This window comes from Salmo trutta, chromosome 13 (genome assembly GCF_901001165.1).
Source record: "Salmo trutta chromosome 13, fSalTru1.1, whole genome shotgun sequence".
Lineage (NCBI taxonomy): Eukaryota > Metazoa > Chordata > Actinopteri > Salmoniformes > Salmonidae > Salmo > Salmo trutta.
In genome coordinates this window covers 85,126,700-85,144,594 of record NC_042969.1, presented here as the reverse complement: position 1 = coordinate 85,144,594, position 17,895 = coordinate 85,126,700, and the positions used below count along the sequence as shown (strand labels likewise).

General features: G+C 47.3%; 1 protein-coding gene across 4 annotated transcripts in view; it reads left to right on the top strand.

The window, feature by feature from the left end:
- The first annotated feature begins 992 nt into the window (after window positions 1-992).
- The window catches only part of LOC115206652 (rho guanine nucleotide exchange factor 26), an 84,469-nt gene continuing 67,566 nt past the window's right edge, over window positions 993-17,895 (top strand). For 2 of the 4 annotated variants that reach the window (XM_029773828.1, XM_029773827.1), the window contains exons 1-4: window positions 993-1,224; window positions 4,560-5,953; window positions 6,581-6,632; window positions 7,387-7,526. In XM_029773828.1, coding sequence (XP_029629688.1) covers window positions 4,670-5,953; window positions 6,581-6,632; window positions 7,387-7,526 — 1,476 coding nt within the window. In that variant the 5' untranslated portion in view covers window positions 993-1,224; window positions 4,560-4,669. The remainder of the gene's footprint in view (window positions 1,225-4,559; window positions 5,954-6,580; window positions 6,633-7,386; window positions 7,527-17,895) is intronic. The other 2 variants (XM_029773830.1, XM_029773829.1) reach the window with 2 other exon arrangements.

Sequence of the window (17,895 nt, the reverse complement as noted above, 5' to 3'; positions counted from 1 at the left end):
ATGGAAATGGCCTGATGCTGCCCAACGCTGCCAAAATGCTTTTTCTTAACACAATAAGGCTCGCACATGATACAGTTTTGGAAACATTTAAAACAATACATATTTTTTCCGAATACAAAAGACACAGTTTAGGAAAGTTGCACCTTGGCTGTAGTTTGAGAAACACATGCGATCCAGATGGAAAACGTGGAAAGGAATTGTCAATGGAAATGCAAGTATAAGGTGAGAGGATGTGTCAGCTGAGGCAGCTTTGCAAAACGGAGCACTGTAAGAATCTTTCATATTTCAACGTTTCTTTCTCGCTTATATGAAAGTTAAGTTTCAAAGGTTTACAAATCAGTATCGTTAGCGAAGATCAATAACATTTTAACCGTTAAAACAGAGCGTGGGGATTGTAGTTCACACGGAGCCAGTCCTGTCCTCCATACCATCAGCTGAGAACCCAAGTCAGGGACAGGCTGTGAGCCACCTTGGATTCTCCAGAGCTAATGTAGGTTTAGCCTACTGTATTTACAATTTTAAAAAAACATATTGGATTAGCTTTTCTAAAATGTATCACTCAGAAGTCTTGAGTTACCACTGACATTGGAATCTGTGTAGGCAAAGTTTTGTACTTATGTATTAGTAGAAACACATGGAACAAGTGTTCTATTCTAGGCTTATTGTCGTCCACTGTGGCTGTACTCTATAGAACCACAGGGTGGCGCTAAATCCCTGAACATTTATACATTGTGAACTAAGTCCCACACTTCACTTTACAAATTTGTCCCCAAATGTAAATCATTTTTCTCCTTATGGACGCTGTGATTTTGTTGACTAAATATTCCTACATTATTTAGGACGTTTTCTTTTCCCTTAGAAATGTTTATAGCTTCCCTTATCTTTAGTTTACAAGTCCAACTGGGTCGAGTTGTAGTGCACATGACGTCAGGTGAACTTGGGATGGCTTGTGTGCTGCTTGGCATTCAGCACTCCCCCCTCCTCTTCCTCATCTCCCTGTCCCAGCGCTCAGTCCTCCTGATCACTCCGATAGTACACAACTAAATACACGGCTTCGAGATACTGTGAAAACAGCCGACGGTCCCCGGATTACCGATAAAACAACTCTTTTTGCACAAAGGAATAGTTTACCTCAAGCATAAATAAGCTGTCAAACAACAAGAAAACGCTGCCTGGTCTATTGAGAAGTGCAGGACACAGGGACCATGACGAGCCAGTAGAAAGGTAAAGTCTCGCTTGTCTCTCACGGGTTAATAGAAGACTACGCTCTCCGTGGGAACCGAATGGTGGAAACGGTTTCCCCCTCTTTCTGTGGGTACAATAGCCAGTCTACTTCTCTGCATAGACAAGATTCACATGTGTTGTCTGAACATGTTCTGCTGCATAGCTTTTAACCTTAACTCATTTAGAGGTTTCTAATATAAGGTAAACGTTCCTCCGCTGTCTGCATGCCTGTCTGTCACTGTCAGGCAGTGATCCTCTACTGTATCAGAGATCTGTTGTGGTCCAGTACTATTCATTACATTACATTTCCGTCATTTAGCAGACGCTCTTATCCAGAGCGACTTACAAATTGGTGCATTCACCTTATGATATCCAGTGGAACAACCACTTTACAATAGTGCATCTAAATATTTTAAGGGGGGTGGTTAGAAGGATTATTTTATCCTATCCCAGGTATTCCTTAAAGAGGTGGGGTTTCAGGTGTCTCCGGAAGGTGGTGATTGACTCCGCTGTCCTGGCGTCGTGAGGGAGATTGTTCCACCATTGGGGTGTCAGAGCAGCGAACAGTTTGGACTGGGCTGAGCGGGAACAGTGGTGGTCCTCTACTGTATCAGAGATCTGTGGTCCAGTACTATTCATGGTACTAGGCTATTGGTGCAGTGGTGAAGGATCGACCCAGGTCTTGATCATGACTTTAAGGTCCATTACACTAAGAATCATTAGACGAAGGCCGGTTTTGGTCCAATCTCCCAACGCTATGAATATTTACATGCATGCACTACTGTTCTGGAAGCATATCAGCGAAAAATCATTTTCATTTAAATATATATATATTTAACAAAGGGTTATTAAATTGATACACACCTTGACACGTTTTAGGGTTAGTGTTCCCACACGGCCATATATCCATGTTACAGCGCTTGTTCATGGAAAACAGATGGAAAACGAGGCGATCGATCACCTGTGCTAATGAGCTATGTATCATGCACCAAACACATGTGTGATCATAACTCAAGCATAACACGGATATGTAGTGGATCTGTAACTGCTACAGTGTAGTTTAATAGGATGGAGGCCACATAGCTGTATGGATCTGTAACTGCTACAGTGTAGTTTAATAGGATGTAGACTCCATAGCTGTATGGATCTGTAACTGCTACAGTGTAGTTTAATAGGATGGAGGTTCCATAGATGTATGGATCTGTAACTGCTACAGTGTAGTTTAGTAGGCTGGAGGCTCCATAGCTGTATGGAGCTGTAACTGCTACAGTGTAGTTTAGCAGGATGGAGGCTCCATAGCTGTATGGATCTGTAACTGCTACAGTGTAGTTTAGTAGGATGGAGGCTCCATAGCTGTATGGATCTGTAACTGCTACAGTGTAGTTTAGTAGGCTGGAGGCTCCATAGCTGTATGGATCTGTAACTGCTACAGTGTAGTTTAGTAGGCTAGAGGCTCCATAGCTGTATGGATCTGTAACTGCTACAGTGTAGTTTAGTAGGATGGAGGCTCCATAGCTGTATGGATCTGTAACTGCTACAGTGTAGTTTAGTAGGATGGAGGCTCCATAGCTGTATGGATCTGTAACTGCTTCAGTGTAGTTTAGTAGGATGGCGGCTCCATAGCTGTATGGATCTGTAACTGCTACAGTCTAGTTTAGTAGGATGGAGGCCCCATAGCTGTATGGATCTGTAACTGCTACAGTGTAGTTTAGTAGGATGGAGGCTCGATAGCTGTATGGAGCTGTAACTGCTACAGTGTAGTTTAGCAGGATGGAGGCTCCATAGCTGTATGGATCTGTAACTACTACAGTGTAGTTTAGCAGGATGGAGGTTCCATAGCTGTATGGATCTGTAACTACTACGGTGTAGTTTAGTAAGATGGAGGCTCCGTAGCTGTATGGATCTGTAACTGCTACAGTGTAGTTTAGTAGGATGGAGGCTCCATAGCTGTATGGATCTGTAACTGCTACAGTGTAGTTTAGACGGATGGAGGCTCCATAGCCGTATGGATCTGTAACTGCTACAGTGTAGTTTAGTAGGATGGAGGCTCCATAGCTGTATGGATCTGTAACTGCTACAGTGTAATTTAGTAGGATGGAGGCCCCATAGCTGTATGGATCTGTAACTGCTACAGTGTAGTTTAGTAGGATGGAGGCTCCATAGCTGTATGGATCTGTAACTGTTACAGTGTAATTTAGTAGGATGGAGGCCCCATAGCTGTATGGATCTGTAACTGCTACAGTGTAGTTTAGTAGGATGGAGGCTCCATAGCTGTATGGATCTGTAACTGCTACAGTGTAGTTTAGTAGGATGGAGGCACCGTAGCTGTATGGATCTGTAACTGCTGCAGTGTAGTTTAGTAGGATGGAGGCTGTATGGATCTGTTACTGCTACAGTGTAGTTTAGTAGGATGTAGACTCCATAGCCGTATGGATCTGTAACTGCTACAGTGTAGTTTAGTAGGATGGAGGCTCCATAGCTGTATGGATCTGTAACTGCTACAGTGTAGTTTAGTAGGATGGAGGCTCCATAGCTGTATGGATCTGTAACTGCTACAGTGTAGTTTAGTAGGATGGAGGCTCCATAGCTGTATGGATCTGTAACTGCTACAGTTAGTGTATCTTTTTCATTTGAAGGATTCTTTCTCGCTGATGAAAGATAAGGGCCATATGTTTTGAAAACCATATTCCAAGCGATGATTATTGACGTTTCTAAATGTTTAAACAGCGTTGGGATTGTAGTTTACATGAGGCAGTTGTGGGCATAGCTAAATGACTGAGAACTGTAGGGAGACGGCAGAGTGACTGAGAACTGTAGGGAGAAGGCAGAGTGACTGAGAACTGTAGGGAGAAGGCAGAGTGACTGAGAACTGTAGGGAGAAGGCAGAGTGACTGAGAACTGTAGGGAGAAGGCAGAGTGACTGAGAACTGTAGGGAGACGGCAGAGTGACTGAGAACTGTAGGGAGAAGGCAGAGTGACTGAGAACTGTAGGGAGAAGGCAGAGTGACTGAGAACTGTAGGGAGAAGGCAGAGTGACTGAGAACTGTAGGGAGAAGGCAGAGTGACTGAGAACTGTAGGGAGAAGGCAGAGTGACTGAGAACTGTAGGGAGAAGGCAGAGTGACTGAGAACTGTAGGGAGAAGGCAGAGTGACTGAGAACTGTAGGGAGAAGGCAGAGTGACTGAGAACTGCAGGGAGAAGGCAGAGTGACTGAGAACTGTAGGGAGAAAGCAGAATGACCCAACTCGTGACCTCGCAGACAGCCCTAACCAATGAATAATAAGGACTTACTCTTGCTTTGTTTTTGATTGATCTCTCTCTGTGTTTATATCCAGGCATTATTGCAGTTCTCTGTGGGGTTGGGATGTTTGCACAGTGACCAGTCGTGTCAGACGAGACTCCAGCTCCGCAGTGAGAAACAAAAGACAATCGTGATTGATGCGCCATGGAGGGCGGGAACGAAGTGGATCTGTCCAACAATAACATCAGCCCGCTGTGGAAGCGGCACTCAGCCAATCACACTGGCCCCAGCCAGCCAAAGGCCCGGCCCCTCAGCTACCAGATAGACAGACTCCACATGACTGACTTCCCCGTAGAGGACAGTAAGTGCAGCTTTACCCTGAGCCAGCCTGCAGAGACACTGGTGGCTACGTCGGGAGGAGGGACGGTCATTCTGAAGCACGTTCTCAACCAACCCACCAGGAGAACACGGGTAGTCAGGAGTATAAGCATTGGACATCTGGCCAAAGGACGTTTCTCTCTGTCCAAGTTCAAGTCGGAGGACAAGTTTTCGTCATTGGACAATAAGGCGTACCATGGTGAGAGTGTTGGTAAAATCGGTAACAAGGAGAAGGTGTGGTCAGACAAGCGGCCACGGGATGCCCTGAAGCGACTCTCCAGCCCGTTCACCCTCACCTCTCACAAAGACCAGATAGTATTTGGAACAAGTTCCTCACTGCCGGACCCTGCCTCCTCCAATCACCCCTCTCCCCCTGCCACCCCCAATAACAACCACCACCATAACCAGACCTCCCCTTCTTCCTATCACCCCTTAACCCCTAGCCCATCTCACAGCTCCACCTGCAGTATCTCCTCCCTCACCTCCACCTCCACCCCTTCTGACCCCCCCACACCCCGCAGCCCCTCCCCTGCTGACATGTCTTCCCCCTCCCTCTCTCCTCCTCCCTCCATTGTCCTCAGCACCCACAGTGCAGCTGCCCTGAAGATGGGCACACAGCAGCTGATCCCCAAAGGGCTGGCGTCCCTGAGCAAGGCCTCTCCTGCTGGGGTACAGAGCCAGGGTCTGGGGGGTCTGTTGGGCCTGGATCCTACCAAGCGGGCCCTACGAGCACTCAGTATGGTGGAGACTGGAACCTTCTTCTCCACGGACGGAGGGGGAGAGGGGACAGACCAGGATGAGAGCCCTGGGAGTCTGAAGAGAGGGTTGAGGTCTACCTCGTACAGGAGAGCAGTGGTGAGTGGAGTGGAAATGGAAGTACCGTCTGTAGACCCCAAGTCCCATCGCCTGTCCCAACCTGTAGACCCCAAGTCCCATCGCCTGTCCCAACCTGTAGACCCCAAGTCCCATCGCCTGTCCCAACCTGTAGACCCCAAGTCCCATAACCTGTCCCAACCTGTAGACCACAAATCTCATTGTCTGTCTCAGTCTGTACTCAAAGGACTACAGGAGGTCAAGGAGACACCTACCAGCCCAGGGAAGAAGAACAAGGTAGGAACAGATGTATTATTTTCCAGGAAATTGTCATGATACCGTTCTCTCCTTGCTTTGCCCCATGTACCTGGATATTACTGTCTGTTACCTTGCAGTTACACTGTACAGTTTACTACCACCCATCTGCCTGATGGATTCATGTTTGATTAACTGCTCTCCTGAAGTTCACATCAGGACCAAAGTCCACAGCTAGCTTGACTTTGGAACATTGTCAGGAGGAGCTTGTGTTGAAGTCAGGCTAATGATTGCAATACACACACACACACAAACACACACACACTCCAGTCCACTGCTCTTTAATTAGGCGGGGTCAGGTTGACAGGTCAGTGCAGAGGTCAGGGTTCAACAGCAGGTGACAGGGGACCTGCTTACACCCGTCATTTAGAATGTGACAGGTGCGTGTGGAGACGGGTAGACGTTGTTAAGGTAACCAACGTGGTACAATAATGTCATTCATAACCAGATTTGGCTAATAAAGCATCATTTAGGATATTGTGATGACTATGCTCACAATAACTGATCTAGTGACGGTCTTATTTCTCAGTTCATAATGGTAATATAAGTCTGGGTCAGGGAGAGCTGATCCTAGGTTTTTAATAGTTGAAACGTCTTCTCCTCTCTCAGAGACCTGATAAGAAGCCAGGACTGGTCACACAGAGGACTTTTGACAGGGAAGGTGAGTGTCTCTGTCTCCGTCGTGGATATCAACTCCTTATCACTGCCATGTTCTATCCACATGTTTAAGGTCTTGTCCTCAATGGGGACTGTACTATTGTGATGCGTCCTCAACCTGTCTGTCTGTCTGTCTGTCTGTCTGTGGTTTGATCCACCCTCAACCTGTCTCTCTGTCTGTGGTTTGATCCACCCTCAACCTGTCTCTCTGTCTGTGGTGTGATCCACCCTCAACCTGTCTGTGGTTTGATCCACCCTCAACCTGTCTGTCTGTCTGTGGTTTGATCCACCCTCAACCTGTCTGTGGTTTGATCCACCCTCAACCTGTCTGTCTGTCTGTCTGTGGTGTGATCCACCCTCAACCTGTCTGTCTGTCTGTGGTGTGATTCAACCTGTCTGTGGTTTGATCCAACCTGTCTGTCTCTCTGTGGTTTGATCCAACCTGTCTGTCTCTCTGTGGTTTGATCCAACCTGTCTGTCTCTCTGTGGTTTGATCCAACCTGTCTGTCTCTCTGTGGTTTGATCCAACCTGTCTGTCTCTCTGTGGTTTGATCCAACCTGTCTGTCTCTCTGTGGTTTGATCCAACCTGTCTGTCTCTCTGTGGTTTGATCCAACCTGTCTGTCTCTCTGTGGTTTGATCCAACCTGTCTGTCTCTGTGGTTTGATCCAACCTGTCTGTCTCTCTGTGGTTTGATCCAACCTGTCTGTCTGTCTGTGGTTTGATCCAACCTGTCTGTCTCTCTGTGGTTTGATCCAGAGGAGGAACTGTATCAGAACTACCAGGAGAAAGCTCTTCACAATGACTCTGATGAGGACCAGTCCAGAGAGCCCAAACCTGACGACGGCATCGTGGTGCAGTACAGACCCATACGCACCTCCTGGAGCCAACTCAGTGTGGTGAGACACACATTCACATACACACACATTCACACACACAGACACAGTGGTGCGGTGCCTGTCTGCACATACAGTACAGAGACACACAGTGTCTGGTTGGGAGATGGAATGCCAGTGCTGGCCAGGATGTTGTTCCATCTGATCTGGCTGCAGTCCTTACACTGTGTCTCTGTCTGTCTGTCTCTGCCTGTCTGTCTCTGCCTGTCTGTCTCTGCCTGTCTGTCTCTGCCAGTCTGTCTGTCTGTCTGTCTGTCTGTCTGTCTGTCTGTCTGTCTGTCTGTCTGTCTGTCTGTCTGTCTGTCTGTCTGTCTCTGTCTGCCTGTCTGTCTGTCTCTGTCTGCCTGTCTGTCTGTCTCTGTCTGCCTGTCTGTCTCTGCCTCTCTGTCTCTGCCTCTCTGTCTCTGCCTGTCTGTCTGTCTGTCTGTCTGTCTGTCTGTCTGTCTGTCTGTCTGTCTGTCTGTCTGTCTGTCTGTCTCTGCCTGTCTGTCTGCCTGTCTGTCTCTGCCTGTCTGTCTCTGCCTGTCTGTCTCTGCCTGCCTGCCTGCCTGTCTGTCTCTGCCTGTCTGTCTCTGCCTGTCTGTCTCTGCCTGTCTGTCTCTGCCTGTCTGTCTGTCTGTGGGGGGGGGCGAGAGGAGTGAAGGGGAGAGAGGAGTGAAGGGGAGGGGGAGAGAGGAGTGGAGGGGGAGGGGGAGAGAGCAGGGAGAAAGATCTGGGCCAACAGACTAAGAGCACCAGCCGGCACGGCGCCAGCCTGCTGGTAATCACCAGGGAGTCTTCTCAATGGAAGAATGTGAAATATGTTTCCCCTAGAGAGCAGCGTGGCCACTCCGATTATGACATCATGTAATGCAGTGTGGGCCCAGGATGGTAGGATGGAGGGAGGGAGAGAACGGAGGAGGGGGCAGGGCTGTTTTCCACTTAGGTGTTCTGTTCTCCTTGTTGATGTTTACTCTTATCTGGAGCTGCTTAAGATGGTATGTCAGGGAGATGGAGGGAGGAAGGGAGAGAGATATGCACAGATACACATGGAGACAGATACTTTTAGAGGGGAGGAGCAGGACATGGAAGGAAATTAAACTGACGAGAGAGAGAGATGTTACCGGAGAACCCTTGTTTCTGATATTGCTCTGCAGACAGTAGAGGACACTTAGTTCTGATAGAGATATTCACACGTATCCAGTTGTTTCCAGCGTGTAGAAAAGAGAAGAGGGGAGGTAAAGGAGGATAAAGAGGTAGACAATACCACTAATCTGTCCTGTCCCTGGCCTGTCCCTGGCCTGTCCCTGGCCTGTCCCTGTCCTGTCCCTGTCCTGTCCCTGGCCTGTCCCTGTCCCTGTCCTGTCCCTGTCCTGTCCCTGTCCTGTCCCTGTCCTGTCCCTGTCGTGACCCTGTCCTGTCCTGTCCCTGGCCTGTCCTGTCCCTGTCCTGTCCCTGGCCTGTCCTGTCCCTGTCCCTGTCCTGTCCCTGGCCTGTCCTGTCCTGTCCCTGGCCTGTCCCTGTCCTGTCCCTGGCCTGTCCCTGGCCTGTCCCTGTCCTGTCCCTGGCCTGTCCCTGTCCTGTCCTGTCCTACTATAAAAACGCTACGGCTGTTGTGGTTTATAGTAGTTAGATGTTCAGCTGTTTACACTGTGAACAGGGAAGGCTGTAGTGGTTTATAGTAGTTAGATGTTCAGCTGTTTACACTGTGAACAGGGAAGGCTGTAGTGGTTTATAGTAGTTAGATGTTCAGCTGTTTACACTGTGAACAGGGAAGGCTGTAGTGGTTTATAGTAGTTAGATGTTCAGCTGTTTACACTGTGAACAGGGAAGGCTGTAGTGGTTTATAGTAGTTAGATGTTCTGCTGTTTCCACTGTGAACAGGGAAGGCTGTAGTGGTTTATAGTAGTTAGATGTTCAGCTGTTTACACTGTGAACAGGGAAGGCTGTAGTGGTTTATAGTAGTTAGATGTTCAGCTGTTTACACTGTGAACAGGGAAGGCTGTAGTGGTTTATAGTAGTTAGATGTTCTGCTGTTTCCACTGTGAACAGGGAAGGCTGTAGTGGTTTATAGTAGTTAGATGTTCAGCTGTTTACACTGTGAACAGGGAAGGCTGTAGTGGTTTATAGTAGTTAGATGTTCAGCTGTTTACACTGTGAACAGGGAAGGCTGTAGTGGTTTATAGTAGTTAGATGTTCAGCTGTTTACACTGAACAGGGAAGGCTGTAGTGGTTTATAGTAGTTAGATGTTTACACTGTGAACAGGGAAGGTTGTTGTGGTTTATAGTAGTTAGATGTTTACACTGTGAACAGGGAAGGCAGTAGTGGTTTATAGTAGTTAGATGTTCAGCTGTTTACACTGTGAACAGGGAAGGTTGTTGTGGTTTATAGTAGTTAGATGTTCAGCTTTTTACACTGTGAACAGGGAAGGCTGTAGTGGTTTATAGTAGTTAGATGTTCACACTGTGAACAGTGAAGGCTGTAGTGGTTTATAGTAGTTAGATGTTCAGCTGTTTACACTGTGAACAGGGAAGGCTGTAGTGGTTTATAGTAGTTAGATGTTTCCACTGTGAACAGGGAAGGCTGTAGTGGTTTATAGTAGTTAGATGTTCATCTGTTTACACTGAACAGGGAAGGCTGTAGTGGTTTATAGTAGTTAGATGTTTACACTGTGAACAGGGAAGGCTGTTGTGGCTTATAGTAGTTAGATGTTTACACTGTGAACAGGGAAGGCTGAAGTGGTTTATAGTAGTTAGATAGCTAACTAGATACTAAATTAACTTCTTAAGGTAAAAATCCAACCAGGAAGTGGAAAGTTTGAGAATTGTAGTTCTTCTTTTGAATCTCTATCGAAACTACAGTTTCTGTGGGGTCACGTTGCACTTCCTAAGGCTTCCATTGGCTGTCAAAAGCCTTCAGAAAGTTCTTAAGGCATTCTCCTGTTACTGGGCAGATAATAGGAGCTCAGTCACTGATTGGACTGCCTGAGGACAAAGGGATTGGATATGCGCGGTCCCGCGAGCGCGCTGTTCCTTCTTTTTCTCCTTGAATGAATACGCTATTGTCCGGTTGGAATATTATCACAATTTTACATTAAAAATACCATAAAGATTGATTTTAAACAATGTTGACATGCTTCTAAGAACGGTAATGGAACATTTAGACTTTTCGACTCTGGTACCACGCTCGCGCGTTATGCCATTGGATAGTGCTCTGAACGCACGAACAAAACGGAGGTATTTGGACGTAAATATGGATTATTTCGAACCAAAACAACATTTCTTGTGGAAGTAGCAGTCCTGGGAGTGCATTCTGACCAAGATCAGCAAAGGTAAGAGAATATTTATAATACTAATTCTGAGTTTAGGTGACCCCGAACTTGGCGGGTGTCTGTATAGCTTGCTGTGATGACGAGCTATGTACTCAGAATATTGAACAATGTGCTTTCTCCATAAAGCTATTTTAAAATCTGACACAGAGGTTGCATCCAGGAGTAGTCTATCTATAATTCTTTAAATAATTGTTATATATTTTGTCAAAGTTTATGATGAATATTTTTGTAAATTGATGTGCACATTCACCGGACGTTTTGGTGGGAATACGTTTTCTGAACATCACGCGCCAATGTAAAATGCTGTTTTTGGATATAAATATGAACTTTATCGAACAAAACATACATGTATTGTGTAACATGATGTCCTAGGAGTGTCATCTGATGAAGATCGTCAAAGGTTAGAGCTTCATTTAGCTGTGTTTTGTTTTTTTGTGACATTATATCCTTGCTTAGAAAATGGCTGTGTGGTTATTTTTGTCTATGTACTCTCCTAACATAATCTAATGTTTTGCTTTCGCTGTGAAGCCTTTTTGAAACGGGACAATGTGGTTACATTAAGGACGAATGCATCTTTAAAATGGTGTAAAATAGTCGTATGTTTGAGAAATTTGAATTATGAGATTTTGTTGTTTTGAATTTGCCGCCCTGATATTTCACTGGCTGACGCTAGCGTCCCACGTAGCCCATAGAAGTTAACAAACCAAATGCAGAACTGCAGAGCATTTAGTACATTTTAGAAAGTTAACTTAATATTTATAAGATATCAACACCAGGTTTGTGGGTTCGATTCCCATGGGTGACAGGTACGAACTAATATGAAAATATATGTGCTCTAATATGAAAATATATGTCTCTCTGGATAAGAGCGTCTGCACAATAAAGTTACCAGTAACATCTGTAGGGTCAGACTATTATCTGTTTCCTGGAATCTCTAGTTTCCAGTAACATCTGTAGGGTAGGACTGTTCTCTGTTTCCTGGAAGTCTCTATTTCCAGTAACATCTGTAGGGTAGGACTGTTCTCTGTTTCCTGGAAGTCTCTAGTTTCCAGTAACATCTGTAGGGTAGGACTGTTCTCTGTTTCCTAGAAGTCTCTAGTTTCCAGTAACATCTGTAGGGTAGGACTGTTCTCTGTTTCCTGGAAGTCTCTAGTTTCCAGTAACATCTGTAGGGTAGGACTGTTCTCTGTTTCCTAGAAGTCTCTAGTTTCCAGTAACATCTGTAGGGTAGGACTGTTCTCTGTTTCCTGGAAGTCTCTAGTTTCCAGTAACATCTGTAGGGTAGGACTGTTCTCTGTTTCCTAGAAGTCTCTAGTTTCCAGTAACATCTGTAGGGTAGGACTGTTCTCTGTTTCCTAGAAGTCTCTAGTTTCCAGTAACATCTGTAGGGTAGAACTGTTCTCTGTTTCCTGGAAGTCTCTAGTTTCCAGTAACATCTGTAGGGTAGGACTGTTCTCTGTTTCCTGGAAGTCTCTATTTCCAGTAACATCTGTAGGGTAGGACTGTTCTCTGTTTCCTGGAAGTCTCTAGTTTCCAGTAACATCTGTAGGGTAGGACTGTTCTCTGTTTCCTGGAAGTCTCTAGTTTCCAGTAACATCTGTAGGGTAGGACTGTTATCTGTTTCCTAGAAGTCTCTAGTTTCCAGTAACATCTGTAGGGTAGGACTGTACTCTGTTTCCTGGAAGTCTCTAGTTTCCAGTAACATCTGTAGGGTAGGACTGTTCTCTGTTTCCTGGAAGTCTCTAGTTTCCAGTAACATCTGTAGGGTAGGACTGTTCTCTGTTTCCTAGAAGTCTCTAGTTTCCAGTAACATCTGTAGGGTAGGACTGTTATCTGTTTCCTAGAAGTCTCTAGTTTCCAGTAACATCTGTAGGGTAGGACTGTTCTCTGTTTCCTGGAAGTCTCTAGTTTCCAGTAACATCTGTAGGGTAGGACTGTTATCTGTTTCCTGGAAGTCTCTAGTTTCCAGTAACATCTGTAGGGTAGGACTGTTCTCTGTTTCCTAGAAGTCTCTAGTTTCCAGTAACATCTGTAGGGTAGGACTGTTCTCTGTTTCCTGGAAGTCTCTAGTTTCCAGTAACATCTGTAGGGTAGGACTGTTCTCTGTTTCCTAGAAGTCTTTAGTTTCCAGTAACATCTGTATGGTAGGACTGTTCTCTGTTTCCTGGAAGTCTCTAGTTTCCAGTAACATCTGTAGGGTAGGGCTGTTCTCTGTTTCCTAGAAGTCTCTAGTTTCCAGTAACATCTGTAGGGTAGGACTGTTCTCTGTTTCCTAGAAGTCTCTAGTTTCCAGTAACAGTAGGGACAGCAGGAAGTGGTATATCTATGAGTGTTGACACCATACTCTTGGATGAGAGGTTTAACCCCCTCCCTGGTTAAGGATAGGACAGGGGAGGGATGCCTACAGCCAACCTCTTACCCCAAGCACTCCCTATTGACTGAAAAACGAGTTTCGGTTGTCACAGTTACGCCTGTCTCTCTGTGTTCTCAGGGAAACTCCAAAAGCAGGGTGAAGTTCAGTTGCCGTGGCAGGAAGGTGTTTACTAGGACACTAAAGACATGCGAGTCCATAGATGCAGTAGATAAATAGAAGTTGATTGCCCTTAAAGGGAATTTGTCTTGCAAATTGAAACAAGCTTGGCAAGCTTTTGGCAGTGTGTGTGTGTGTGTGTGTGTGTGTGTGTGTGTGTGTGTGTGTGTGTGTGTGTGTGTGTGTGTGTGTGTGTGTGTGTGTGTGTGTGTGTGTGTGTGTGTGTGTGTGTGTGTGTGTTTTGAACATCTGCTGGGCCAGGAGGAGGTCGTTGAGGACACTGATATTGTCCCAACCTGTCAGCAACACAAAGATGACTCCTTTGTGTGTGTGTCCCAAGTGTGGATGTGTTTGCAAAGGTCTCCATTAGGGTTGTTACAATACCGGTATCGTGAAACTCAGAGGTTTCATGACAAGGACAAAACGTGAAGCAGACTACATATCCTGAGGGAAAACAGTCCTGATGTCAGAAACAAACAGCCCGCTGTTGTCACCCAGAAATATGTTTATTTTCCAAACTATATCACACTGTTACATACAGCAGGTTTTAAACAACCAAAGATTTAGACCCACTTTGTGTTTTCCTTTTTTCCATGGAAAATCAGTTATGGTAGTATCACCATGCTGGTATACTGTCAACCCTGGTCTCTGGTGGCAAAGGTCTCCTTGGTAAATACCTTCATGGCTGGGGACTAAGGAGCAGAGAGGGGTAAATACCTTCATGGCTGGGGACTAAGGAGCAGAGAGGGGTAAATATCATCATGGCTGGGGACTAAGGAGCAGAGAGGGGTAAATACCTTCATGGCTGGGGACTAAGGAGCAGAGAGGGGTAAATATCATCATGGCTGGGGACTAAGGAGCAGAGAGGGGTAAATATCATCATGGCTGGGGACTAAGGAGCAGAGAGGGGTAAATATCATCATGGCTGGGGACTAAGGAGCAGAGAGGGGTAAATATCATCATGGCTGGGGACTAAGGAGCAGAGAGAGGGGTAAATATCATCATGGCTGGTGACTAAGGAGCAGAGAGGGGTAAATATCATCATGGCTGGGGACTAAGGAGCAGAGAGGGGTAAATATCATCATGGCTGGGGACTAAGGAGCAGAGAGGGGTAAATATCATCATGGCTGGGGACTAAGGAGCAGAGAGGGGTAAATATCATCATGGCTGGGGACTAAGGAGCAGAGAGAGGGGTAAATATCATCATGGCTGGGGACTAAGGAGCAGAGAAGGGTAAATATCATCATGGCTGGGGACTAAGTAGCAGAGAGGGGTAAATATCATCATGGCTGGGGACTAAGGAGCAGAGAGGGGTAAATATCATCATGGCTGGGGACTAAGGAGCAGAGAGGGGTAAATATCATCATGGCTGGGGGACTAAGGAGCAGAGAGGGGTAAATATCATCATGGCTGGGGACTAAGGAGCAGAGAGGGGTAAATATCATCATGGCTGGGGACTAAGGAGCAGAGAGGGGTAAATATCATCATGACTGGGGACTAAGGAGCAGAGAGGGGTAAATATCATCATGGCTGGGGACTAAGGAGCAGAGAGAGGGTAAATATCATCATGGCTGGGGACTAAGGAGCAGAGAGGGGTAAATATCATCATGGCTGGGGACTAAGGAGCAGAGAGGGGTAAATATCATCATGGCTGGGGACTAAGGAGCAGAGAGGGGTAAATACCTTCATGGCTGGGGACTAAGGAGCAGAGAGGGGTAAATATCATCATGGCTGGGGACTAAGGAGCAGAGAGGGGTAAATATCATCATGGCTGGGGACTAAGGAGCAGAGAGGGGTAAATATCATCATGGCTGGGGACTAAGGAGCAGAGAGATCACTTCCTGTTATCAGTTGGAGTTGGACAGGAGTTTTAAGGTTGTTTGTATGGTGGCTGTAGGGAGGAGTGGGATGGTGCTTGGGGACGATGATGGTGGCTGTATGGAGGAGTGGCATGGTGCTTGGGGACGATGATGGTGGCTGTATTGAGGAGTGGCATGGTGCTTGGGGACGATGATGGTGGCTGTATGGAGGAGTGGCATGGTGCTTGGGGACGATGATGGTGGCTGTATGGAGGAGTGGCATGGTGCTTGGGGACGACGATGGTGGCTGTATGGAGGAGTGGCATGGTGCTTGGGGACGATGATGGTGGCTGTATGGAGGAGTGGCATGGTGCTTGGGGACGACGATGGTGGCTGTATGGAGGACTGGCATGGTGCTTGGGGACGATGATGGTGGCTGTATGGAGGAGTGGCATGGTGCTTGGGGACGATGATGGTGGCTGTATGGAGGAGTGGCATGGTGTTTGGGGACGATGATGGAGGACTGTGTGTGGTTCGGTATTAACAGGAAGTGCTCCAGGTAGCTCCTGTTTTATAGTGGGTGAAACATGAGAGGGACACACTGTTTTATTCAAAACACACACACACACACACACACACAACCATGCATGGTCACACACACACACAGCCATGCATGGTCACACACACACACACACACACACACACACACACACACACACACACACACACACAACCATGCATGGTCACACACACACACACACACACACACACAACCATGCATGGTCACACACACACACACAACCATGCATGGACACACACACACACACACACACACACACACACAACCATGCATGGTCACACACACACACACGCACACAACCATGCATGGTCACACACACACACACACACACACACACACACACAACCATGCATGGTCACACACACACACACACACACACACACCACACACACACACAACCATGCATGGTCACACACACACACACACACACACACACACACACACACACACACACACACACACACACACACACACACACACACACAACCATGCATGGTCACACACACACACACACACACAACCATGCATACTCCTACACGTCCGTCTGATACCAAGGAGTGTTGTCCTGGATGTAGGATGAGATGTTTCTTCACGGGTGACAGAAACCTCCACGACAACACTGAGATCTGAACACAACTGCACTCCGAGGCAGTCACTGGCTCAGTTTACCTGTCAGTCCGTGTCCACCTGAGCTCTACTCCAGTCACTGGCTCAGTTTACCTGTCAGTCCGTGTTCACCTGAGCTCTACTCCAGTCACTGGCTCAGTGTACCTGTCAGTCCGTGTCCACCTGAGCTCTACTCCAGTCACTGGCTCAGTTTACCTGTCAGTCCGTGTTCACCTGAGCTCTACTCCAGTCACTGGCTCAGTGTACCTGTCAGTCCGTGTCCACCTGAGCTCTACTCCAGTCACTGGCTCAGTTTACCTGTCAGTCCGTGTCCACCTGAGCTCTACTCCAGTCACTGGCTCAGTTTACCTGTCAGTCCGTGTTCACCTGAGCTCTACTCCAGTCACTGGCTCAGTGTACCTGTCAGTCCGTGTCCACCTGAGCTCTACTCCAGTCACTGGCTCAGTGTACCTGTCAGTCCGTGTCCACCTGAGCTCTACTCCAGTCGCTGGCTCAGTTTACCTGTCAGTCAGGGGCCACCTGAGCTCTACTCCAGTCACTGGCTCAGTTTACCTGTCAGTCCGTGTCCACCTGAGCTCTACTCCAGTCACTGGCTCAGTTTACCTGTCAGTCCGTGTCCACCTGAGCTCTACTCCAGTCACTGGCTCAGTTTACCTGTCAGTCCGTGTTCACCTGAGCTCTACTCCAGTCACTGGCTCAGTTTACCTGTCAGTCAGGGGCCACCTGAGCTCTACTCCAGTCACTGGCTCAGTTTACCTGTCAGTCCGTGTCCACCTGAGCTCTACTCCAGTCACTGGCTCAGTTTACCTGTCAGTCCGTGTCCACCTGAGCTCTACTCCAGTCACTGGCTCAGTTTACCTGTCAGTCCGTGTTCACCTGAGCTCTACTCCAGTCACTGGCTCAGTTTACCTGTCAGTCCGTGTCCACCTGAGCTCTACTCCAGTCACTGGCTCAGTTTACCTGTCAGTCCGTGTTCACCTGAGCTCTACTCCAGTCACTGGCTCAGTTTACCTGTCAGTCCGTGTCCACCTGAGCTCTACTCCAGTCACTGGCTCAGTTTACCTGTCAGTCCGTGTCCACCTGAGCTCTACTCCAGTCACTGGCTCAGTTTACCTGTCAGTCCGTGTTCACCTGAGCTCTACTCCAGTCACTGGCTCAGTGTACCTGTCAGTCCGTGTCCACCTGAGCTCTACTCCAGTCACTGGCTCAGTTTACCTGTCAGTCCGTGTCCACCTGAGCTCTACTCCAGTCACTGGCTCAGTTTACCTGTCAGTCCGTGTCCACCTGAGCTCTACTCCAGTCACTGGCTCAGTGTACCTGTCAGTCCGTGTCCACCTGAGCTCTACTCCAGTCACTGGCTCAGTTTACCTGTCAGTCCGTGTCCACCTGAGCTCTACTCCAGTCACTGGCTCAGTTTACCTGTCAGTCCGTGTCCACCTGAGCTCTACTCCAGTCACTGGCTCAGTTTACCTGTCAGTCAGGGGCCACCTGAGCTCTACTCCAGTCACTGGCTCAGTTTACCTGT